Source organism: Octopus sinensis, linkage group LG8 (assembly GCF_006345805.1).
Source record: "Octopus sinensis linkage group LG8, ASM634580v1, whole genome shotgun sequence".
Taxonomy (NCBI): domain Eukaryota; kingdom Metazoa; phylum Mollusca; class Cephalopoda; order Octopoda; family Octopodidae; genus Octopus; species Octopus sinensis.
In genome coordinates this window covers 106332604-106360173 of record NC_043004.1, presented here as the reverse complement: position 1 = coordinate 106360173, position 27570 = coordinate 106332604, and the positions used below count along the sequence as shown (strand labels likewise).

The 27570-nt window shown below is 36.1% G+C and overlaps 1 protein-coding gene across 17 annotated transcripts in view; it reads right to left on the bottom strand.

Annotated features, from left to right (window-relative positions):
- Positions 1 to 1428: 1428 nt before the first annotated feature.
- The window catches only part of LOC115214900 (tensin-3), a 930040-nt gene continuing 903898 nt past the window's right edge, over positions 1429 to 27570 (bottom strand). For all 17 annotated transcript variants that reach the window (XM_036505648.1, XM_036505645.1, XM_036505643.1 and 14 more), the window contains 10 exons: positions 17466 to 17626; positions 13796 to 13879; positions 12303 to 12428; positions 10464 to 10559; positions 9373 to 9450; positions 8135 to 8221; positions 5832 to 6000; positions 4567 to 4635; positions 2989 to 3027; positions 1429 to 1744 (listed from right to left, as the gene is read on the bottom strand). In XM_036505648.1, the coding sequence (XP_036361541.1) occupies positions 1600 to 1744; positions 2989 to 3027; positions 4567 to 4635; positions 5832 to 6000; positions 8135 to 8221; positions 9373 to 9450; positions 10464 to 10559; positions 12303 to 12428; positions 13796 to 13879; positions 17466 to 17626 (1054 nt within the window). In that variant the 3' untranslated portion in view covers positions 1429 to 1599. The remainder of the gene's footprint in view (positions 1745 to 2988; positions 3028 to 4566; positions 4636 to 5831; positions 6001 to 8134; positions 8222 to 9372; positions 9451 to 10463; positions 10560 to 12302; positions 12429 to 13795; positions 13880 to 17465; positions 17627 to 27570) is intronic.

The following is a 27570-nucleotide window of genomic DNA, read 5'->3' as shown; positions in this document are numbered from 1 at the left end:
CATGAAAGGCAAATCAACCCCAGTGGGATACTGGCAGAGTCTATGTTGAAAGAGCTATGAAACAGAAAGCCCTCGAGGGCCTAGCCATACAATTTCTAGTCAATATTTTGGGATACATTTCCACAAATTTTAATTGGCTTTATTCCAGGTAGAAGATTTTTAAAAAATGACAAAAACAACATACGACCATGCAGAAAAACTTTTTCCAAACGTAAATATTAAAAAAATAAAATGGGGCAAAGATAAAAATTTGGGCTTTTGGCATTACATTGCATTGAACAATGTGGTTGGCAAATAAAAAGTATAGAAGAAAACCTTAAATCAACTATTCAGATAAAATGATCAGGGTGGAATGGGAAACGGGACATGGATGAAAATAGAATATCTACAAAGCCCTGCTGCTCTCCATCTACTAACAGTAGCAGCAGCAATAGTAGTAACTGTAATAGTTGTACTAATATGTATAGCAATATCAGTACTGGCAGCAGTAGAAATAACAGTAAGAAAATAGAAACAGGTAATGGAGGAGCTGGTAGTTTTATTAGTTTAGTCTCTGCATTGTAGGTAAGGAGTTGGGCCCCTTAAATATCACAAAGGGATGGCTGGAAAGGTTGACCTTTATTTTCAACTGTGAGGCTGGTGGTGGTGGTGGTACTGGGTAAACAAAATAGATGTTTAAACCGAGACTGCATCCCTCCTTGCACAGACATACACACATGGTACGTCAACAGGTTGACTGTCCCATGGTGAATGGTGAACGCTAGACCCACAACTCCATCTACTCTCCCCAAAACAACAAAGAAAATCCAGCTCAACAGCCACTGTTGACGCTAGTTTCTTCTAGCAGTCTCATGTAGAATAACAAATTCCACTTATTCTGGAAGATAGGGACAGATTGTTGGGCAGAAACAAATTTTCACACAAACACAAATATCTGGGTATGTATGTGTACATCTAAATACACACAGGTATTTTATTGTATTCATGTGTATCTATGTAGATAAATATATATGTATATATCTATATATATATATCAGTGTAAATACTGATATACATATATATCAATATATATATACTTTATACATACAACACATACAGATTTGAAGATACAAACACACAATGATGTTGTGATGTATATATAGATGCACACACACAGGAGATATTAGTGTTTTCAATAATTACAGGATATCAGAAGATGAAGGCTTCAGTTCTCCAGGAACCAATGTGGTTAGTAGAATAAAAAAAAAATAATTTGTTTCCACTTTTCACCTGTGAATAGTTTAATAACAATTATTGTAATTACAAATCTCCCTCTCTCTCATCCATTTACATATGTATACACTCTCATCCAAACAAATATATATATATTTATATATATATATATGTATACAAAGATATATATGTGTGCATGTATACGTATATTATACACACACACACAGATGTGTGTGTGTGTATATATATATATGTATATATATATATTCTTCATATGGTCATGTATGCATAAACACCCACACACTCTCTCTCTCCCTCACACACACACACATACACACATGTTTCTATTTCAATATGTTAGTCAAAAGAAGATTGTTGTTCACTGAATCATTTGATTTTGTTAGGTCCCACCATTACTTTGGTGACAAAGTTGACGATCGCAAAGGCAGGCTGTTCCGGGTCAAGTTCAGCAAACAAATGGCAGGCATTGTCAGAAACTCCTCCTTGTTTACGTGCAATAAAACCAAACACCCTAGAAAAAGAAGAAAAAACAAAGAACATCAATAACTGAACGTTTGATAGATTTGGAAGTCAAATATATTGCTTTCAGTCATTGTATAAGCTGAGGCCCTGTCTTTATGTAATTGGTTGAAAGTGGTGCCTCAGCTTATCAATAAGTAGCTAAAAGTTGATGTCAGTTATACTGACCTCAATTATATATTCAATATGTCTCAGCAATGGTATGGCTAAAATGTGTACTGCCTGGGGCAGCTCTTTGATGCCAACCCCACAAATCTTATAAAGGCTTACACAGCAGACCCAAAAGTGCCACCAGGGGACGGACATTCTCCCCATGTTGTCCTAGCTATGCTACAGCATCTCAAAAGAATATAAAACAAAGTTGACTCCAGTGGGAGTTTGAAGTGAGAATGCAAAGGGACTTAACTCAAATGAGCCAGTGCATTTTGCATGATGCTTTACTGATTCTGTAATAGATCAGTAACACATACAAACTATTTGTTAAAGCCCAAGATGAAAATTTGACAAGGTAAATACATATAAAATATAAAATGTGAACCATATACAAGAATGCTTGAAAGGTGATTGGATTATATCTATATTGTCAGAATATCTTCTACATATACCAGTACAAATAATATCTTACAGCAGCATAAGTGGCTGGATTTCCATAGATCGCTATGCTTCTAGTACCAGTTTCACATAAAAATAAAAGCACCCAGTACACTCTGTAAAGTGGTAGCTTCAGAAAAGGGCATCCTGCTGCAGAATCCATGCCAAAGCTGACACTGGAGCTGGTCATAGCCCTCAGGTTTTTCAGATCCTGTCAACCGTCCAAAACATGGAAGACAGATGAGGTTCAAATGTGTGTGTACATACACACATAAATATGTACATACACACACATATATATATATATATGAAGTATATATTTGGTATAAAGCAAATAGTCAAAGTCAGTTGGGTGTGAAGTTGGGGTATTTCTAGAGAAGCACTGAAACTGAATACTGGGCTATCAACAACACTGTCGGGATCCAAGCCAAGGCTGGAATACTTCTGGTGTAGAAAATCCAAGTTTCACGATGATTCTACCATCATAGGGTTTGGCAAAGAGTAAATGATACAATCAAAAGAAGACAAAGAAACTTCTTTAAATATAATTCACAGGGTGTGATCAAAGCACAATTCCAGCACTGAGAGCAATGAAGCAACAGAATTCAGTGTAAAAGGAAGATTTAAAGAAGACAATTTACTCACTTGGCTCCTCCTGTTCCAGGTACATTGACTTTGTTCCATCTAATAAAAATGAAAAAAAACAAAAAAACACATCAATTCTACATTAAGGTGTTTGTGAGTCATTTTGAAAGTTAACCCCCTTTAAACTAGTATTCCACATACTGAGAGACATTAGTCAAGGTGATGTATATCTCATTGATATCAGACTACAAATGAGAGGTATTTACCCATGGAATTCTATTCTTTCATTTGTTTCAGTCATTTGACTGCGGCCATGCTGGAGCACCGCCTTTAGTTGAGCAAATCGACACCCAGGACTTATTCTTTGTAAGCCTAGCACTTATTCTATCGGTCTCTCTTGCCGAACCGCTAAGTGACGGGGACATTAACACACCAACATCGGTTGTCAAGTGATGTTGGGGGGGGGGACAAACACAGACATATATACACACACACACACACATATATATATATATATATATATATTACGGGCTTCTTTCAAATCCCATCTACCAAATCCACTGACAAGGCTTTGTTTGGCCCGAGGCTATAGTAAAAGACACTTGCCCAAGGTGCCACACAGTGGGACTGAACCCGGAACCATGTGGTTGTTAAGCAAGCTACTTATCACACAGCCTCTCCTGTGCCCTTGAAAACAAATTTAAGATATTTAAGTTACACTAGGGATAAATTTATCAGAATCATTTTAGGGAAACTATTTCACATTTCAGCACAAGGCAAGCAAGTTTTATGGGGAGGACTAAGTTGATTGCATTGACCCCCAGCTCTTGAATGGCACTTTATTTTATAAGGATGAAAGGCAAAGTTAACCAAGGCAGAATTTGAACCCAGAACATAATAAACTGGAAGAAATGCTACTTAGCATTTTGTCTAATATGCTAGCAGATCTGTCAGCTCACTTGCCTTTCGAGCAATTTTATAATACAAGATTATTTCAGATCGGTTTTTGTGGAGAGTTATCAAATCTGCTTCAATACACAGAGTTACTGTTAGTTTGCATTCATATGACTGTTTTTTTTTTGTTCATTCATATGTTGTTGTCAAGTTTAGTTAACTTGAAGAGACAGATAATATGAAGGCATACTGTAAAACTTATCCATCTGCGACCAATACAAAGTTATGATATTTAGTGTTTAATTTGATGGAGATTGTAGTCAGTGGGCAGTTTAGCTTAATGGTAGATTACTCAGCTGGCATCAGAGGAGTTTGGGTTTGAGTCCTGTGGCTGTCTGCTGACATTTTTTTCCGTTTTATAAGGGTAAAATACCCAAGCTTACTGCTGTTTTCATGTGTATATTGTGTTCAAAATCCTACTTTATAATACATTAAGGAAGGCCTGGCTGCTACACTGAATAGGTCAATCAACTACATATACAAAGTCATTGCTTTGTCAGGTGATAACATCATTAGCCATTTGGAGTATGGCCAGGACTAACAATAAGGTAACAAAATATAAATTATCTTAAAAGTATCTATAAACAAGAATTTCTGAAGTCTTAGGAAATTTCTTCACTGAAGGATTTCCTGAGAAAAGTTTTGAAAAAAATCAATCAATCTCTTAAATTTCTTTCTACTAACCTTCGGTCTTCAGGGTCAATTCCACAATATGTCACTGCAGTAACTGGATAATGTCGCCGGAAGAAGAGTCTAGAAAAGAAAATGCAACAAAGTCAGTCTGACATACATCACTGAGATGTTGATGTACACAGACACATGCTTGCACACACACACACACACACACACATGGAGTTTACAAGGTGTGGTTAAACAACACTAAGCTTCTCAACCAACAACCTAGAGGCTCCCTTGGGAAACGAACTTCATTGAAAAATAGTAACTTTCACCAGAGTTTGGCTGTCCAAAATGGAATTTGAGTTTACCATAAGCACCTCTCTCATACTCGTTGATAATGATAGTATCTGTCTATGACATTATAGAACCCAGGCTAACTTTTTATATTGTGAATAATAGAGATTAAACCAGTGGAGTGTTCATAATAATGATGACATAGAGGGTGAACAATGAGCTGGTGCTGTAGAGTGAGCTTCTAATACAGACTTCTTTTATATTGGTTTCAGATTTAAGCACAGGGCCAGCAATTTCAGGGTAGCGGTTAAGTCGATTACATTGAACCCTCCAGTGCTCAACTTATTGTATCGATCTTAAACGGATAAAAGGCAAAGTTGACCTCAGTGGAATTTGAACTGAGAGTGTAAAGCCACATGAAATGCTGCTAAACATTCTTGTCCAGTGTGCTACTGATTCTGCCAGACTTCTTTTATCTTAATCCTTTTGTTACCAACCTGGCTGGAACCAGCTCTGGCTCTGTAGTACAAATGCCTTGGTTTCAATAGATCATGTAATACAAACTGAACCAAAATTTTCTTTACACTGTAAATGATGACAGTAGAGGTAATAATGATGCCTGTGGTGGAGACCATCATCATCATCATCCTTTAATGTCCACTTTTCCATGCTTGCATGGGTCAAACAGAATTTGTTGGGGCAGGTTGTCTACAGTCAGATGCCCTTACTATCACCAACACTTAACTGTTTCCAAGCAAGGTAATGTATTTCACCATGGCCAGGCATTTTCTTCTTTGAGAGAAGACTGTAAATGAACAACCTGTATGACTTGTATGATGATGTTGATGATGATCATTTACAACCATCATGTGATGTCCAGGTAAGAGTACATACAAACACATATGGGATTCTCTTGGTTTCCATCTACTAAACATACTCACAAGGCTTTGGTTAACCCAGAGCTATAATAAAAGACACTTGTCTAAGGTGACATGCAATGGTACTGAACCCAAGACCATGAGATAAATCCTACTTACTTTCTGTTGTTGTCTGTCAGTGTAATGCCTTGGGAAGAAACTTTGAAATGTACGACAGTTGTCTTAGGTATGGGGTCTAAACTGAAGGTCACTTTGGCTGCTTTAGCAACGGCTTGAGGCCCAGTCAGGGATTCTGTATCCACAGTATTTAGGTAGAGAACATTGCAGGCTGTAAAGAACATAAACCACATGAAATCGTTATTGGTGACTAATTATCAACAGGTCAATAAAGCAAAATGATGGCTCTCTATTAATGTCTATAGCAGTTTTAACATTTACAGTATGTGGTGACTGAGTGGGCTTAACAGGTGATCTGTAATATAAGGGGTTAAGAGTTCAACTCTTAAATGTTGAGTAATTACTAAAAGAGTACAATCACAAATATATGCAACTGAAATGGGGTTCCTCTGAAGGATTTCTAGAATAATGTTACTCAACAGGATGCATAGCTTGGAGATCAGGGAGTCTTTCCAGGTCAAGATGCTATTTCTCAGCATTGATAAGTCATAGATCTGGTACTACGAACATGTGATTAGAATGATGTAAGAAAGGATCATCAAGATAGATTCTTCTAGCTGAATCATCTGACAGGAGACCAAGGGGTAGAGCCGGAGCCACCCCACCAGCAATGCAGGCACCTGGGAAAATTATGCACTAGGTCCTAAAGTATTTATTTATTGACAGCAAGCCACAATATAGATAGGTCAGATTTAGGCCCCTAAATCTGTAAGGTCATGGGCAACTGTGCAGTGTGCCTAAGCCTTAAGACAGCCCTGAGTAAACCGAGAACAAGATGGTTGGCTAATATCCATAGTCTCAAATGGTCATGTTTGAAAATCTTTCAAGAAATTGACGGTTGCTTTTGATAGTACACTTTGTATGAGGTACTTGAGGCCTCAATTTCCATGATCCTCCTGGAACAGAGGGAGGCAAAAAGGAATGGAGAAAAGAGTTTAACTTTTTCTGCTGCCTTTTTCCTTCTCATCAGGAAAGACACATGGTGGAGGAGGGTATCAAACTTAAAAACATTAAACACATGATATGGGTGTCCATAAATTATTGTTACAATTTGAAAAAAATTAGGGGGAAAAAAAATTAAGTAAACTCAGCAGAGTTTATTGGAAAACAGAGACAAACAAATAAAGTGTATTAGAAACATGAGAACAATTGTACATGGATTCCATTGATTGCATGCAACCTGCTAAATTATCCTTATCCCTTAAGTTTTCAAAGTGTAAAGGTAATTTATGGATACCCTCTACACATGCAAATGATAAAACTGCAAAAACCAAAGTGAAAAAACCCCATCAAACTTCAAAACCTAGTTCATATCAGACTGCAGTTTATATTTAATATATACAGTTAAGAGAAGATAATATAGATTTTACTTTGTTCTGAAAGACAGTATGGATATATTGAGCTAAACCTGCTGATTACTAATTATCAGAAATATTTTTTAACAATGAGGATACCGACTCTGTGTTCTCACAAGTTCACATGTTTGGAAGAGAAATGGCTGACATTTAGATATATAACCAAACCCTGGAGTTGAAAGAAACTTAAATAGCTGCAATACATCAGCAAGCTTTGAACAGAAATAAAAATAAAAAATAAAAATATTCTACGAGCAAATATCAAACAAATTACAGGGGTTGTTTATATACCACAGCTAACAGAGTATTTAAATAGCTTATGTGGAAATAAGGACAATTATTCAAAAACGTATCTGAGTAGCTATGTTGCTGTCCAGTTACAGGTCAGCTATGATGAAGCGAGCGTAGACTAATATGCCAACTGCCCAAAGAGTCAGTCAGTCCATTTTAAGACAGGAAGTTATAACCTGAGGAAGATTTGGCTGCAGTTTCTAGCTGGTCGAGCAACTACATAGAGGTTTGAATGGCAAATTAACAATAGCTGTTCTGAAAGAAAGAAAATTTTTTAAAATCCACAAAAGCAGTCTCAAGTGAAAATATATCTTGTGTCCATCAAAGGATGCTGGTGGGAACAGAAGTGAAATTAAGACCCTTTTAGCACTTCTGTTATGGTCTAGAAGAGGACTTGAACTCAATACTGTGAAATAATGAAATATTTGACAATCTTTACAGTGAGACTGCTGCTGCTGCTGCTTATAGTAATGGACTTTTCTCCCAAGGGTTACCTACCTATATCAGGATGAACAGAACCATTCAGAGTCAAGTCAATACCTGAGACAAGGTAAAGTGCTGATGACAGATTAACATCTACTAAACTAGTAGCCTACCAATGCAGTTCTCAGTGGAAATAGATATAAAAACGATACAAACCTGCCCCTGTAGCCAGCAAAGCAGCTGCTGAACTAGGAATTTCAGAACTGTGAGGACTTTCAGGATTGCTAACATCACCTGCTGGATCTGTAACAAACGAAAGGTATGAAGATTTTTGGTTTCATAAAGGATTTCAATTAACTGAATAAGACTGAGCCTATATCAGGTATGAGATGTGCATGTGTGTAGATAATTTGGTATTAAAATAGATTAAGAGATATCTTCAAAGAAATTGGAAAGATCTCTGCTATAAGTGAATTAGTGAATGAGGATATTATCAGGTTAGTAGTTCATTTTTAACTAAGAAACATTAAGTAATATTTATAGTAAATTTGAGAATATTTTTAGACACTTTAACATTTGATAACTCTTCTAGAGAAGGCCCAAGGATATTAGAAAAGGGAGTTTATATCCTGCTGTAGGTATTATGTCATTCAACTTACCCCACAGCCAAGATACAGTCAGACGTATTTAAATATTTTCTCTTCGTTCACACAACTAAGAGGAAGATTTTAAAGTATTAAGGTGGAAGGGCATCACCATTGTGAAATCAGACAGATGATGCAACCAGTACACTCTTAGAGAGTGTAGCTCCAGAAATCATGCCAAAACTGATAGTCCTCTGGCTCCCCAGTTCTTGTCAAACCATCCGACCCATGCCAGCATGGAAAACAGATGATGATAATGATGATGACTTTTCAAGTACAACAATAAATATTTGTTTTACTGAAAGAAAACTTTACCAGAACATGATTTCTGAAATAAGTATAAGGGGTCAGATTTACAATTTTTTAATGTGATCTAAGATACTTGTGTGTGTGTGTGAAGCTGAGGCTGTGGCTCTTCACAATGAATTATAATTAGTTTCCTTCCATAATAAAAGATTATTGAAAGTCACATTTTGATAAAAATATATAATTGGAGCTTTTAAAGGGTTTTTAGACAGTGCAGACTTTAATAACTTCTTTCTTTTAGAAAAAGTTATAGATGCCAGACTAATTAACAGTAATTTTCTTTATTATAGAATAAGATGTGAGAAATGCTCCAATGTTGGGCTGATTTTAGTTTTGTAGAAGGTCGGCATCTGATAAAGCCTGGAGTAGTTTTCAATCCTAAACAAGCATTCTAGACTGTTATGAGAGGTTATGAGATTGCCATTGAATGATGTATCCATGATCTTTATTCATAGAAGCAGTCTGTGTCTAGAAAGCGATGTTACATTAAATTCATAGACTTACCTGATTCAGGGAGAACTAATTTACATGGCAGTGCCAGTGGAGTGATGGAATGCTGGTACACAAGAGCTGCCAAAGTTCCTGAAAGACAAACCAACAAACATCAGAACAATTCATTAAGCTTACGACAACATTTGCAATTGTTTTGGTTATACAGAAAAGATTTATATACTTTCATCATCATAACTCAAAACAGAAAAGATGCAGAAAATTAACCAGAAGATGAATTTACTTACTTAAGTTTAATCCTACAGAACTCAGATTATTCCGTCAAGTGTAATGCTTATTTATTCACATTGTTTTGAATCTATCACCTGTTATCTTATTACCTTCAGAAGATAAATTTCATTTATCTGTTCTTCTGGATCATCATTTGACTATTAATGATGTGGAGTGTAATTTCTACATAATGCCTACTCACTTGCTTCATTTACCTTAAGAAAGGGTTACAAACTTCATTTTATCTTGTATAAATCTCTGGTTTTAGTCAATCGTCAGTATGAAGAAGAAAGCAAACCAGAAGATGCTTATCTGGCTGGAATTTGATGCACACCAATAAACTGGTTTAAAATGAGTTTAAATCCTGGGGAAATTTGACTTGACATTATCCTCTTTCAATGACATAATACTGAGATCTGCCTGTCCAAAGCATTTCCATAAGTTTGTCTAAAACGTCCATGCTTGTATCTAGACTTCTAGTTAACTCTTGTTTCATTTATTCTGAGTAGTATAAGGCTTTCCTTTCATAAGTACTAAGTTACTTTGGTGGTTGGAAAAAAAAAAAAAGTTGGGAATACACATCATATACGATGCATGGACGTCAGGGATGTATGTCCTGTGTGTCACCTGATACACAGAATAGGAAAAGGGTTAAGTTAGACACTTGATCTGGTATATCAAATTTGTGGGTCACTTTCAAATACTTGACATTTCTACAAGTTTACTTAACCAAATCTTATTAAAAGGTACACTATAACTACGAAAGTAACAACATAAAAAAACCTCCCTATTATTTTGGAACTAAGGTTAGAAGATCAAAAGAGTGAACCCTAGCATCCCAGAAGTATTGTTTACTCTTCATGAAATATCCTTACCAAAAACAGGTTCGTTACTGCATCCTCGTAGACGAACACCTTTGGGTGTAGGTTCAATCAAAAAGTGGCGCACTAGCTCTGATGCTGGATCAGCACCTGCCAAGAAAATAAACACTCAATGAGTATTACAAAGAAATAAGATGGAAGAAGGTGGTACGTGATTTAAAGATTGATTTATGCCATTTGAAGGCCACTTTTACAACAATTGTTTTTCTCATGACAACATGTGTTAGTTGATTCTACACTGCAGGGTCTTAAAAGAGCTTTACAGCTTGCTATTCAGCTCTAACAACAACCAATAAAACGTAAATTGGAAAAAGTAATTTCTTTTTCAATGAGATTATTTATTACACAAAGCAAATAGAATATTTAAACCAATTTATAAAAGTCTTAAAAAGAGTTTGAACTCAAAATCTATCACTTGTTAGCCCAACATGTTACCCACATAACCATAGGGAAAAACTGTGATTTTCACTTTAGTGTGTGAGTGTGTGTGTTGTGATATTTGAAAGTCAACTGTAATGGTGTCTCATAAAAGAGTAACTTTCAAATTAAAATTTCAAATTGTTTTATTTTTTTTTTTGGAGGGGGTGCAGCTGACTTGAACTTTAACAACCTTATTCTCTGTAGAACTAGGTCAGATGCAATATAGGATGTGACTAATCTGGGTTTAACTCACAATAAAAACAAAGGGTGACTTGATGTGTCTATGTATATATTACACACACACACACATATATAAGTGGTATCATAAGAATGTCCTCTGAAAACCAGCAACATATTTTATGTCTATTGACTGAATATGGTTTAGATGGTTCAGCTTAACAATATCTCATTCTAAATTTCAGCTGTGTGACTATACAACACCCAACCATCTGAATCCTGCCTTTTATTAACCTATTCTACAATGTCTCAGCCTCCTTGGCACTAAGTAGAGATCTTTTTCATCTAATATGTATTTAATATAGATTGTAGATAATGTTCCTATTACAAAAACAATCAAACAACTAGTTTTTTTGTTTTTTTTGCCAATTGTTAACTATAAGATGGAAGAAGTCCCTATTTTCAAATGGATGAGTTGAGCTATATGCCTCACCGAAGGAGTGTTTGAACCAATGAGGAATCAAACTGGTGGCTCATCTCAACTTTTTTCTCTCATACATATTTACAAGGACAATTGAATTAAATTAACCTGTAAGATGTTTGCATATGATTAAAAAATCATATAACATCATATTATTCAAAGGTCAAATGAAGTGAAGACGTAATAGATCAACTAAGAGACAAACTCACTACCTTCATGAGCTGTACCCAATGAAGATTGCACTTCATTTATTTTACTATGACTAAAAGAACCCCCAAAATTAAGGAACACAATTTACTTCTTCACTTATCAGTCAAACTGGGTCACCATATAACAATTGATGAAGTGAGATTAAGAGAGGGATTATGTACACCTGAAGAAACAACTGATTACAGAAGTAAAAACAGGGTTCTGTGAAACCCCTTCATCTATCAAATAGAGATCTTTATTCAAATTTTTGTGATTTAAATGCTAGATTCCCACCCGCTCAATCTATACCCCACAAACCATGACCATATGGCACTGGTAATTATCATTTAACCTCGCCACTTATTACACTCTTGCTATCCCCCATGTTGTCTTATCTCTATCTCCTTCGGTGCTTTTGCCATCGTAAAATACACCCAGTGCACTCTGTAAAGTGGTTGATGCTATGAAGGGCATCCAGTTGTAGAAACCAAATCAAAGATGATACTTCTGTATTGTTAAAAGAGTTACAGAAAGAATCCCAAGAAAATAGTAGAAGTTAAATTTACCTGCTTTAGTCTGTACATTTGGTGGCACTTGAGCCACTTTGAGAGCAAGACCAAAAGCTCCAGGGAAGGAGTTGCTGTCACGGACAACAAAGATACCTGGGGCTTTATCTTTGAGCATCAAAATTGCTGCAAAAAAATTAGGAAGAATCTTGTTAAATCATTTCAGTTTTGTAGTAATCATGTAGGTTGTTTAAATATACACTTTTATAAAAAAAAAAAAAATGTAATCAGTAAAACATACAAGCAAACATAAGTATTATGGAAACATATCTATCTAAGGCAGCGAGCTGGCAGAAATGCTAGCAGGCCAGGTGGAGCGCTTAATGGTATTTCATCTGCCGTTACGTTCTGAGTTCAAATTCCGCTGAGGTCGACTTTGCCTTTCATCCTTTCGAGGTCGATAAATTAAGTACCAGTTACGCGCCAGGGTCGATGTAATCGACTTAATCCGTTTGTCTCCTCTATCTTTAGCCCCTTGAGGGTAATAAAGAAATAAGAAACATATCTATCTTTTATCTTTTATTTATTTTAGTCATTGGACTGTGGCCATGCTGGGGGCATTGTCTTGAAGAGTTTAATCAAATTGCCTCCCAGGACTTGTTTTTAAATTTGGTACTTATTCTATCTGTCTTTTTAACTGAACTGTTAAGTTACAGAGATGTAAACAAACCAACATCATTTGTCAAGTGGTGTGTGGTGGGGGACAAGCATAAAGGCACATATATAGAGGGCTTCTATGCAGTTTCTGTCCACCAAATTCACTAATAATGTATTGGCAGACCTGGTGCTATAGCAGAAGATACTTGCTCAAGGAGTTGTGCAATGGAAATTAATCCAAAGCCAAACAATTGCAAAGCAACCGCTTAACCACACAGCCATGCATGCATAGGTAAAAGTAAATAAATCCTCCATGGTTCCAACAATGAGTATTCCAATGGTTTAGTCCCTGGTCCACATGTTCATTGAATTGTAAGAAGTGGCTGAATATTCCACAGACACATGTACCCTTAATATACTTGTATCTGTGTACATTAATGGGTAGAACCAGCATGACAAGGTTGGCCCTTTGAATTTCACTCACAAAGCTGGGTGGGGGTTCAGCTGAATCTATATTAGGAAACACCTGCCTAATAATACCATAGTGTGGGAAACAAACCTGAGATCTGATTGTAAAGTGACCTACATGAGAAATCAGCCATATTTGTTTATACATAATGGCAATAGAAATTCAAAATAATACAGAAAAACACAATTGTTCTTGCGATCAAATACGTCAATGACTGCACTCAGCAGTACACAATGACATTAGTTGCAAGTCTACGTACTTACTGCATATATACAATGGCTACAATCACACACACAATTTTATATAAGAGTTACAATCATTGACATCACACATAACCACACATTACATACAGTAGTTACAATCAATGACATCACACATACACACACACACAAGTGATACAAATCTGTCACTGTAGACAGGAACTTACCATCTTCTCTGCTAATGTTAGGTTTATACCAGAACTTGGACGTATCTTTCACGAACTTGGGTGTACTCTGAACAAGGTCCGATTCTATAAGAATAATTAAACAATTAATAACAACAATAATTAGAGCAATAACAGTTTCTTACAAAATTTTTTTTTTTGTAAAATCATGATATAACCCCAGTATATTACTGGTGTTAATATTATAGAAGTTTGTAAGAAGTGATAAACTGTACAGCAGTATCTATAAAGAGATAATTAATTTAGCCTACCTAGAAGTACATATGTATAATGTGAGGCACAGCTCATCTCTGTAAGCAGTAGTAGGGTGGACACAATATTTCTTTGCTTAAAAGACCCTTCTCGCATAGCTTACTTGAGAATGGATGGGTACTACTAGCTATGTATGTATGTATGTATGTATGTATGTATGTGTGTGTGTGTGTGTGTGTATGTATGTATATCACTGGTATAGATTGCACAGATTACAACTAATATATAGTGAGATTAACTGGGTGCATGGCTCAGTGGTTAGAATACTGGGCTTACAACTGTGGAGTTGTGAGTTTGATTCCTGGACTGGGTTGTGCGTTGTGTTTTTGAGCAAAGACACTTTATTTCACGTTGCTCCACTTCACTCAGCTGTAGAAATGAGTTGCGATGTCACAGGTGCCAAGCTGTATCGGCCCCTTTGCCTTTCCCTTGAACCACATCAGTGGCGTAAAGAGGGGAGGTTGGTATGCATGGGTGACTGCTGGTCTTCCATAAACAACCTTGCCCAGACTTGTGCCTAAGAGGGGAAATTTTTAGGTGCAATCCCAGTCATTCGTGACTGGAGGGAGCCTTTACCCGACAGGGTGCAATTTACCCTGAAGTGTAGTCAAAAGAACATGAGCGAAATGTCCACTGGCTGCCAATGAATAAATCTATATTCGATCATAGATGAATTATGCTATCATACTTGGCTATAAACATGTATCAAAATGATATCACCCTATCTTTCCTTAGCATTTTATCCCTTCCTCAGCTTAGTTAAACACCACCTTCTTTCCCCTGGTCAAAGACGACATTATCTCTCTTTACTTTTCCTCATTCCTCCTTCATTCACAAGTTTTTCCTATTTGGTAGAGTATACACTGTTTATATTCTATGAGGCCTAACTACAGATAAAAAAGAATCTGGAGTGAATTAACAGACTAGCTAAGAATGTTCTATCAGTAAAATCTAATTGAGGCAAGCTAAGATATAAAAAAATACTTATTTGATGGACCCTGCTAGGTAGGTATAAAAGAATGAATTAATTTTTAATTTAGATTCCTGGTATGCCCACCCTGCCAAGAAAAAAGATAAAAACAGATCCAGTAAGAACAGAGGGAAATTCTTCCTGGCATTGAATAATGACAGTAGTGGTTGTTCTTTTAACAGTAAAATCAGTGAAGGTTGTTGGAATGAAGGCGGTGTACAAAACAATTTGTATCTGTGAACTTTTGGTTGCTAGAAAGGGGGAAAGGGTGTAAAAATAATTAAGTTTGAACAATGTTGTCTTTGTGTTCATAAGGCCTCAACAAAGTTTACACATTAGCACGATTGCATGAGGTAGTGTGGTGGATAGACAAAGTGGTTATCAACATAAGGAAAAATAATGTTTTTCTATGCACCTCTATCATCGGAATAGAGTGGTCTTTCACAAAAACTGATCATCTATTAAGCACGATAACAAAACCATGAAACATTCTAGTTATAATGAAGAAATTATTAACAATAAATTAGGATGTGGCTAGCATAGATGGTAAAATGCAGGACAAACTGTCTTGCAATACCAAATATTTAATGCTACAAAGTAGCGTGCTGACCAAACTATTAGCATGTTGGACAAAATGCTCAGTAGCATTTTTTCCAGTTCTTCTGAGATCTAATTCCATCAAGGCCGGCTTGGCTTTTTGTCCTTTCGAGGTTGATAAAATAAGTTCCAGTTGAACAGTGAGGGGGGGGATGTCAGTGAAATCAACTTATCCTTGCCCTGCCATAGAACTTGGTGCAGTTAGCTTCATACTTCATCTTTCCATTTCCATAACAAAAAAAAAAAAAGGGCCAGAAATACACTGAGAACATCTTTCAGCTTCTACATGAATTTCTCTCTAAATTCAGATTCTTTTCCTTATCTTCAAAGCCTAAATTCATTAATTACTAAGCTTCCTTGTTAGACTTTCCAAAGATAAACAATTTAATTAGGTAAACATCTTAGGGAAGTGGAAGAGGATTACCCGCCATTTTGATATAATTATAGCAGATGAGCTTGGCAGCATCTTCTCTGTGTATTCACAAGCGTATGATGATGTTCTAGAACAAAAAGCTGCAGTGGTCATAAATCAAACTGACAACTTATTAAGCTGGCATCAGAAAGAAGGGCCTAGGCTTATTCACACTAAACTGTAACTTCTTTCAGCTTATTTCTATGTCTTTCTTTCTGTTTGCTTATGTACCTGCTTAGCTAATATATGAGGGGGTGCTGAAAAGTCCCTGGCTTTAAGGGTAATGTGAAAGGCCTTGGTTGGAGGCCCAACCTTCTAAGTTCTTTTAGAGGGCTTAGAAAACCTCAAGGACTGCTGCAATAAGTGTGTGAATCTGAGAAGGGAATATGTTGAATAAAATCATAATTAACTGATCCTCCTATATTTTCTTTTACCCAAAGCCAGAAACTTTTCAGTACACCCTCATGTGTGTTTGTGTGTGTGTGTGTGTGAGTGAGAGAGCACCTCCTCTTTTGACATTGTGTGATAGGTGTAAACAAGTATGACTCATTTATTTCCAATTTACCATGTAAACAAGTTCGGTCATGGGAAAACATTATCTTGTCCAGAAAGAAGAGAGGGTCAGCAGCAGGAAGGGTATCCGGCCTAGAAAACCAGCCTCAGTGAATTCCATCTGACCCATGCAAGCATGGAATAATGGACATTAAAAAATAATTTTTTATCTGTCGCACGTCTCAGTCATTTGACTTTGACCATGCTGGATACTGCTTTGAAGGGTTTTTACTCAAACAAATTGATCTCAGGACTTTTAAAGCCTAGCACTTATTCTCCCAGTCAATTTTGCTGAACTGTTAGGGATGTAAATACACCAACACCAGTTGTCAAGCAGTGGTTGGGGACAAACACAGACACAAAGAAAACACACACACACACACATGTTTATATATGTAAACATAATAAATAATATTAGGGTAACAAGAATTATAAAAATTATTATTACCAGTGGCCTAGCACAAAAAAAAAAAAAAAAATAGTCAACAGACTATCTAATGTACACAATATTTTTATGTGAATAATATATAGTCAATTGACTATTTTTTTGTGCTAGGCCACTGGTAATAATAATTTTTATAATTCTTATTACCCTAATATTATTTATTATATATATGTATATATATATACACACACACAATGGGTTTCTTTCAGTTTCCATCTTCCAAATCCACTCACAGGTTTTGATTGGCCAGAGGCTATAGTAGAAGATATTTGTCTAAGTGCCACATAGTGAGACTGAACACAGAACCAAGTCATTGCAAAGCAAGCTTCTTACCATACAGCTACGCAACGGTTATTATGATTACAAATATATACAACATGCCAATAAATAAGCTTATAGACACAAAGAAACACCTGATACTGACCTGCTAGTGAAGACATGCTCCCTCTACGAGACAGTCCAAAATAGACACTAGGTGAACTCTGTCCACCCATCGACAGAGGGCCAGGACTTATAGCGCTACTGCCCATATGTTGTGCACTCAGCTGCTGTCGCAGTATGTTCAGACTGCCTGGTGAAGGGGGACTGTAATAGAAGAAGAGAAACAGAACAGTTAAGCATCATCGAGTTTGAGCATTCCAACATGAAACTCTTTACATACACTAGACTTGCTAAAAACAACAGCCAAACTTTCCTCAAAGACATTTGTGTTGGTGCCACATGGAAAGCACCTAGTACACTCTGTAAAGTGGTTGGTGTTATGAAGGACATCTAGAAGTTGAAATTATGCTGAAACAGAGAATTGAAGTGTGATGCAGCCCTCTGGCTTGCCAGCTCCTGTCAAAAAGTCCACCTCATGCCAGTATGGAAAACAGACATTAAATGATGATAGTGGACAGTTCAGCAAAATTGACTGGGAGAATACGTGCTAGGCTTATTTCATCCTACCTCTTTTTTTTTCAGCATGCTTTCATTTTTAAGACAATAAAATGTGATTGAAGGGGAGATTTGACTGTTATTTTTAGTAAGTCAAGCACCCATATCAGGGCTGGCCAACCTGAGGCTTGCGGGCTGCATGTGGCCCACAGACTATTATCTTGCAGCCTGCTTGATACTTTCTTGAAGTATTGTGTTTAATTTCAAAATAAAATTGTTTGTGTAAAAGATTTGTCTCAAAATTAATTTAAAATTTATAAATAGCAATAAAGCAAAAGACTACAATTTTATAACTTTAAACAAACGAAAAGTATGAAAAATTCTTGATTCTGTGATTTGATTATTTGACTATTATTGCATAAAGAATATAAGCGGCCCTCAAAAAGCTTTCTGTGATTAAAGTGGTCCGCAATGTAATTCAAGTTGGCCGGGCTTGATCTATATAGAAGTCCTCTCCCTAACTTGCAGTTAATTCAATGCAGATTGATGCAGACAATTCAAATGGATGAAGAAAATTAGAGAGGAAGGGAAAAAAGGATGAAAGAAAAATTTTTTGACAGAGAAACAAATAAAAAGAGACAAGATATGAGAATGGGACAAACTAATATTTTGAAATGAAAATAATAATAATAATAATAATAATAAAATTATGTAAAGGCAATTTTAAAAAAAGGGGAAAAATAATTGCTAGCTTAAAATAGAAAAAAAAAAGATAAAAACAAATGCCCAAACCCTACTGAACTAATTACATATGCAATTAATTAACGATACAGACTCAATATGCGTAACCTATAAATATAACGACCTACAGTCAAGTGCGTGTAACCTATTAATGATCCACTCTCATGTACAACTAACCTTTTAGCAAGGCAACAAGGAGTCACTACAGAGCTGCTTCCCCTGCCAGAAACAGCAACAAAATCCCCTTTAACTCATACCCTACTATCATAAAAAAGAAGAGGCACACTGTGTAATATAGTCTTATGTAATCTCATATCTATGTAGAGCAGTGTGCTGGCAAGATTGTGAGGCAACTGGAGAAAATGCTTAGTAGCATTACTTCCATCATCATGATATGAGTTCAGGCACCACTCAGGTCAACTTTGCCTTTCATCCTTTGAGGGTTGATAAAGAAGGTACCAGCTGAGCACTGGGGTTGATGTAACTGACTTTTTATTTCCACTGAAATAGCTGGCCTTGTGCCAAAATTTGAAACCAATATTTATAACTAAAAATACCAAACTGTCATAGCTGGAATTTGTCTTTTATCATTGGTCTACTGTGGCAGACTCGAATTCGGGCCAAACAACAGCAATAAACCTTTTAGTACAAATAATTTCAATAAATAAATAAATATGGTGCACAAGCAAGGCCTGCTTGAGAAGCTTGCTTTGCTATCATGTCGTTTCAGGTTCAGTCCCACTGTGCAACACTTTGAGCAAGTATTTTCTGCTATAGACCCATGCTTTATGAGTGAATCTGGTAGACAAAAACTGTGCAGAAGGCAGTAAGCTGGCAGAAACGTTAGCACACCGGGCGGAATGCTTAGCGGTATTTTGTCTACTGTTATGTTCTGAGTTCAAACTCCACCGAGGTTGACTTTGCCTTTCGTCCTTTCAGGGTCGATAAATAAAGTACCAGTTACGCACTGGGGTCAATGTAATCGACTTAATCCATTTTTCTTGCCTTTGTTTGTCCTCTCTATGTTTAGCTCCTTGAGGGCAATAAAGAAATAAAAAACTGTGTAGAAGCTCATTGTGTGTGTGTGTGTGTGTGTGTGTGTGTGTGTGTGTGACCTTCTGTTTGTCACCTCCTCACCACTTGACAACCAGTGTTAGTTTGTTTATATCTCTGTAACTTAGTAGTTTGGTGAAAAATACCGATAGAATAAGAAGCAGACTTGAAAAAAATGAACAAGTACTGGGGCGATTTGTTTAACTAAACCCCTCAAGGCAGTGCCCCAACATAGTTTGCAGTTCAATGACTGAAACAAGTAAAAGAAATCCCATTACCAACTCATATGATCACCTTATAGAAGTACTCTGCTGTTGATGGAAGATCAATTTTTATCATGTCTCCAAAGGTACGGTTTTTTGAAGCATGCACTGAATTCATCAGCTTTTGATTCTTTAGGGACAACTGACAATATTTGATGAAAATTTCCTGCAAAAGGAACTGTTACTCCTCCCATGAGCATGCTATTGTTTTTAAGTCTTGGAAGGTATGGTGAATACCTCTGGAGCTCCACAATGTGACAGTGCACTCATCCCAAACAATGAGGCAAGTTTGTTGGAGAACTGTTGCCATTGCAGAGTTTTAGGAAATGTTGCACATTTGAGATTCTTTCATTGCAAGGTTTAGAGGGAGCTTGAACATGGAATGAGCAGTTCTTCCCCATTGAGTGGGCTGGCTACATTACCAGAACATGCAACACTGGAAGAAGGTTAGATTTTATTTCCTCCCATTTAGGATTGCAGTTGAAAGTGACAAAAAGATCAGGTTTTCCATATGTCCTAACACATGCCATAGCATCTTGTGTTCGTTTGTGCCTATATTGAGGATCGACTGTGAATGACGATGGGGGGATTATAAGTTGCTCCATGTTTTTAATATCACCATCTTTAATATCAGACCATCTTGGAGATGAAGATAGTTTTTAGACCTTAACTTTTTTGGGTTGTTACAAATGTAGAGGAGATGCTCTTAACTTTAGCATACATACCAACAAGGTATTGCTAAAATAGATAATGATACATGTATAATTGATTTGATTGTTCTGGACTTAACATCAGTTGGAAAGAATATTAGTCATTTGACAACACCTTTTTTTTTTTTTTAATTGGCTCTCCTCTCCTATTGCAGGTTTAGTCTGGGGAATATTCAAATGATACCCTTCTTGTCCATTCCACAGAATAAGAGGATACTGGAGAGCATCATAAGAGGGATGGGTCTCTGAAACACATTTAAGGTTGTTATCTTGAGCACGAATGAGAATATCACAATTTTCATGGGAATCACCTACCATAAGGATGGCTACTTCATTAGATGTGGGCTCGTTAAAACAGCGTAAAATATTTTTTACTATAGTTTACTATAGATGTAACGAATGCAGAAATAGACACACAGACACTCATAGAATTGATAATATGGGAAACAGCAAAATGTACACACATGAAGTTCAAGCAAAACGAAATGTACTCAATACAGGTGAAAAACATACTTTCTGTAGCATAGGTATGCTATAAAAATTTGGGTGGGGGGATATTTCCAAAAATATTCCAGCATCAGAAAGTCACCAATTTAGCAAAAGTTACTATGTGTCACTAATGTAACACAGTACAGAAAGTCAACATTTATTTGGAATATGTACTAAATGTTATAAAATTCAGGATTGAATGTCATGGTGAAGGAAGTCAAGCTCCAAGAAAATTCAGATGACATAAATCAATTTTTCATACAAAAATAAATTATTTTACAATTTTGAAACGAACACTGAACAAAGTGTGTAAAAAGGAATATGTTGCTGTTGTGAACATTAATTGATTTAAAACATTTGCTGAAGAATTTATGTAGCAAGACAAATTAATTTGATATCACTTCCTACATATCTTAACTGTGTAAGGTTATAGGCTGTAGAATAAATACTGACTAATGCAGTAAAGTGGTTGTGTGACATTGAATACTCACACTGATAAAGCAACATAGCAGGACTACAATAAGGACGCTAAGACTATCAAAAACGCATTATCTTTAGATTGGTTATAAGAACAAGAAATTTCCCCAAGACACCTGATGAAGGCTGGAGGGTGTATCAGCTGAAACGTGTTGACTACAAACAAGATGAGGACAAATATCCGTCAAATGTAAATAATGTAAATAATGTACATATTTGCAAGTGTTGTGAGTGCTGTCAAATCAACCAAATCTTCATGTTGGTCATAAAAAGCAGAATAATATTTCAGCACAAAAGTAGTGATAATTATTAATGCTGTTTAAACTGCAAGTCACCATGATGAAAAGGAAAATCCAAACAGTGGTACTTCAAAATGAACGCTGTTGTTCGTTCAACATCCAGGCCGCAACTAAACTAAACACTTTCAAGATCGGTGCATTTCACTGCTGGGTGGTACAGTCAGATACATATACTACGACAGACACACATAGACATTCATGCACACCTCAGGCCTACCTCTGTCCCTCTGTGTGTCTGTCTGTCTTTAGATGTGTGTATGTGTGTCAGTCCTCACTAAAATGCATGTATACTGCCAGACACATACACAGTCACACACATATACTTGTCAGTCATCAGCCAAATATACGTAAAGAATGACAAACACACATACATACACTGACAGACACAGACACTCATGTGGAAAATGTGACATGGTGGTGGTGGTATAAAATTAGTTTACGATAGTTGACTTAGAGAAAGATTATAATGTTAAATTTTTGTAAAACAAATGAAAATAAAGTTTATTTGGTAACCGAAAGATTACTGAAACTTTTGATACCTCATATGTCAAAATCGGCAACTCAGTTTCCGAATCCATAAGGAACATATGTACACACACACACACACAAACTCTCTTTTAGGATAATGCAAGCAACAAGGGAGCCTCTACACTGTTATTTGATTGGCTAAAAATAACAGTTAACATTCCATCAAATTACTGCATTTTTCAGTATACGAGTTGAGGTAGTATATAGTATAAACATGTAGTGTAAACATTCCAATATCGTTATTATCTTTCCAAATCCAGTTGCATTCAGACTGAAATTTTGGTCTTCCAAAGACCAAAATTTATATTTTGGTTTATATTTTGACTGACCATTTTGGCGGTAAATTCTGACCTGAAAGTTTTGACTTATATACCAGAAAATATGATATACTTCACTATTTTTAAAAAGTGCAAGAACACAATGTTTAAAAAAAAAACATAGATGGTCACACGACTTTTTACAGGATTGAACCATGATTGAAGAGCTAACAACATGGCTTTATAATTCATTGAATACTACTACTATTGCTGAGTGAAGTTTTATAAATTATAATGATAAATAAAATAGCTATTTCTCTTTTATTTTTCTGGTCATATCAGAAATGTGATTAGGTTGGTGACTGTCAAATGGAAATTTGTATCTGATAAGAATACCACAACTTCCATTCTGGCCTGACTCTGAAAAATCTGTCAATTAAATAAATGAACAATGTATGACGAACACTGGTAGCTTGTTTGAAGGCCCAAAGGCCCATCTTTAGAAGTAAACAATCAAGAAATGTTAGTCTATATGGTACCAGCCATGTTGATTGTGCAAAGCAGCAACAGCATTTCTTAATTGTTTACTTTAAAGGATGAGCCATTGAGCTAGAATTATACAGAGATTATTAAACTTTTTGCATTTTACTTCTGAATGATGTACATTTGTATGTTATTGCAACTTAAATCCTAAAGAAATGAAAGGTGAAGTTGGGGCTGATATCATTTCAACAGTTGAGTATTGAACTTTTGGATTACTTAAAAAGCATTCAAACCAGTTTAGGTTGGTAAATATTATCCAACTCAATATTTTCTTACATAAGCATGACACTTCAGATCTTTCATGTACAGTGTAGAAAGACAAGAGGGCAATGGACAAGAATTACTAAATTATGGACAATCTTTCATTCTCAACCGTTTAGCATTCAGATTATTCTGTCAAATACAATGCTTATTCATTCACATAATTTTCACTTAGTTATGCATTATCGCAAATCTTCAAGATTACAATGACATGGTTTTATATTTTAAGAATGATGTCATAGGGTAGGTGTGAGATGCCAGATCTGGCCAGTTTGGACACAAACAGAATATTTGGGTTGGATATGACTGGTTTAAATGCTAAAGGGTTGAAAAGCATTTGTAACTGAAATGGTTTATGAAGGCAATCTGATTTGCTGCTATACACCGAGTCAATGAAGAAAGATTTATTTCATTCATAGATAACCACAGCCGACAGGACTTTCAGAATGGCAGACCAAGCAAAATATTGCTTTCAATTTTTTCAGGAGTGATAAACCATATCTCACATGGTCAATTTCTCAAAAGTGGTTGCCCGTTCCTGATCTACATAATTGTTTGATCTGCTAGAATCACATTTTAACTTTTTCTTTTTGAAAAGAGACATTGGACAGGGCATGGTCACAGCAAGAATGCCTTTGACTATAGAACTTCAATAGAGACAAGAACTTCAATAGGGACAGACTTGGGACTTAACAACCCCACCACCAAAAGACCTCGTTAACTATTCTGGTGACTCCTCAAAAATGTATCTTCTGAGAATTATTAAAGTTATTAGACAAGGCTAATATGTTCATCTAGATGAAAGAAAGTGGGGGTGGAAAATGATGACTGTGACAAATTTATTGCTTTGATGACAGTGTCCTTGATGATGATGATGATGGTAGTGGTTGCTACCCCGGCACCCATCTTGTCTACATAGCTTTTATATGCTGGTTGTTTGGGTCTCCTGTATCTTGTGCTATGTTTGGAGATAACAGATGTCAAGAGTAAAATAAACAGTCGTTAGCAGGATTAGCCAGAGACATTCATCAGAGACCAGGCTGACATACTGAACACATTCACATTGTGTGTACGTGAGAGTGTGTGTGTGTGTGTGTGTGTATGTATGTATGTATGTATGTATGTATGTGTATATATATATATGTGTGTGTGTGTGTGTGTGTGTTGTGTGTGTGTGTGTGTGTGTGTATGTATGTATATATATATATATATATATATATATGTATGTATGTATATATATGTGTGTTGTGTGTGTGTGTATGTATATATATATATGTATGTATGTGTGTTTATATATATATGTATGTATGTGTGTATATATATATGTATGTATATGTATGTGTATGTATATATATGAATACACAAATATATATATATATCTATTACATTCCAGCCCTGGATTCTGAATTTTACCCTATATATATCTTATATATATATATGCAGGCATAAAAAACGTCTGTATGTCAACATATGTACACACATCTGTTGTCATTTACAGAAAATCACAACTACATGCACATGCACATACTAAGACACATATATTAATGCGCATATATATATATACACCACACACACACACAAGCGCATACATAACATAATTCAGAGTTCTGTTCAGACACTAAACGTAACCCTTTATACAGTTATACACATCACAACATGGCATAGTAAACTTCAGAGTGAAAAGATGCTGGGGAAGAGAAAGAGAGAGAGAGAGAGGAAGGCAGTAGCAAGAATACAGAGAAAGAGAGGGAGAAAAAGAAAGCTTGTGTGTGTGTGTGTGTGTGTGTGTGTGTGTTAGAAATAAATCAAGTTAAATGTCAGTGAGCCATAAATAGACTTCTGAGGATGAAAAAAAAAAAAAAATAAGGAGAACAGTGGACAATGTAGTGGCCTTAATTTGGTTTTCCTCAGGACATATTTCTCATTCTTTCTTGTAGAATGAACAGGGGATGGGGGGATGGGGGGGGGGGGTGATAAGGAAATGACAAAGTTTTTAAAGAGTTCAGTCTTCTGCTTCTATCATCATTAATCAAATTACAGATTTGATGTAACGGAAGATGGAGTGGAAGAAAACTGTTGCACAATTCACCCAAATTATTTCAACTGTCATTCTATTACAACAACAACAACAATAATCCTTTCTACTATAGGTACAAAGCCTGGATTTTATGGGAAGAGGACAATTGATCACATGGACCCCAGTGTTTTACTGGTATTTAATTCATTGATCCTGAAAGGAAGAAAGGCAAAGTCAACCTTGGTGGAATTTGAACTCAGAACATAAAGACAGACAAAATATCACTAAGCATTTTGCCTGGCATGCTTGCTGCCTTAATAATAATAATATAATAATAATAATCTTTCTACTATAGGCACAGAGCCTGGAATTTGTGGGGAAGGGGATAATCGATTAGCAAAGTCAACCTTGGCAGAATTTGAACTCAGAATGTTAAGACGAATGAAAAGCTGCTAAGCATTGTCTGATGTGCTAATGGTTCAGCCACCTCAATTTGCAATCATATGGTTTTGGGTTCAGTCCCATTGCATAGTATCTAAGGCAAGTGTCCTCCATTACAGCTTCAGGACTGACCAGTGGCTTGTGAGTGAATTTGATAAACAGAAACTGTGTGGAAGCTCATCATGTGTGTATGTACATAATTATATCACATACCATTTATATATGTGTGTGTGTATCCATCTTTGAGTTTGTGATCGAATCTCACCACCACTTGACAACCCATGTTGGTTTGTTTGTGTCCTCATAATATAGTGGTTCAGCAAATAGCAGTCTTAAAAAGAAGTACTGAAGTTGATTTATTTGTCTAAGGCTTACCTAACTGACTGCATCAGTAATTCAAAGAGCACCACCTTTGCACCACCTCCCACTCTCATGTTAATCCTCCTGGAGGTTACATGAACTCTTTTTAACATTTTATCCAGCTCAAATATTCTCTCTGGTCAGATTCATCTTCTCACACTTACCCTACAATGTCAGTCTAAAAATAAGCAATCACATCATCAAAATCTCAAAGCTACAAGTCAATGCAGGGTTAATTAAAAAGAATTGTCAGTTTCTGGCCAACTAAAATTTTCCCTATGCAAGAAATAATTTATATAAAGGCTTTGTAGGTTCTGGGTTTAAATGCACAAGGTGTGAAATTCAGGAAGGAGGGGCTAGTCAATTACATCAACTGCAGTACTTGACTGGTACTTGCTTAATTTATTGACCACAAAAGGATGAAGGGCAAAGTCACACTTGGTGGAATTTCAACCCAAAATAATATGAATGAACAAGGTAATCTAAATGCTAAAGGGTTAATGATACAAGTATGTCTGGTATACTCAACCACTTTTATTCTGAAACAATGAATAGGCAATTCATTTGATGAAATAAAAGAAACCCTCATCATTGAAATTAATCTGATAATCCATTCATTTTTTATTTCATAATAGTTTGGGTATGCTGTGTAGACTATAGAATAGGTATATTGTATAAGATAGTTTAGCAGTTTGGGTATATTGTATAGTAGTCCAGCTATACTGTGTACAGTAAAATAGTCTAGGTATGCCCTGTATGGTACAGAATAGGGATATTGTATAGGTAGGTTGGATGAGGTATAGTATAGCAGTTCAACTATGTTGTATAGGGTACAGTACAATAGACAGTGTATGCTGTGGGTGTTGTGGTATGGTAGAGTCAGTATTGTCAAGATGTTTGAATAGTAGTAGTAGTAGTAGCAGCAGCAGTAGCTGAAGTAGTAGCAGCAGCAGTAGTAGTAGTAGTAAGGTAGTCTGATTGTGTTTGAAGTACAGCATGGGTTATGTTATGGTGCAATGCATTGAGAAGTTTCATGGGAGGTTGGGTTTCAAACTCCAGCAAACACCTTTACATTGTCAACATATTTCAGATGAAAGATGGAAATCAGCAAAATGAAACAAGTCACGGGTGATAGACCAGTGGGAGTGTAAAAAGCCAAATATTCAGAAAAAGGATGGGATGACAAGAGAATATCACATAATGACCTTCTTAAT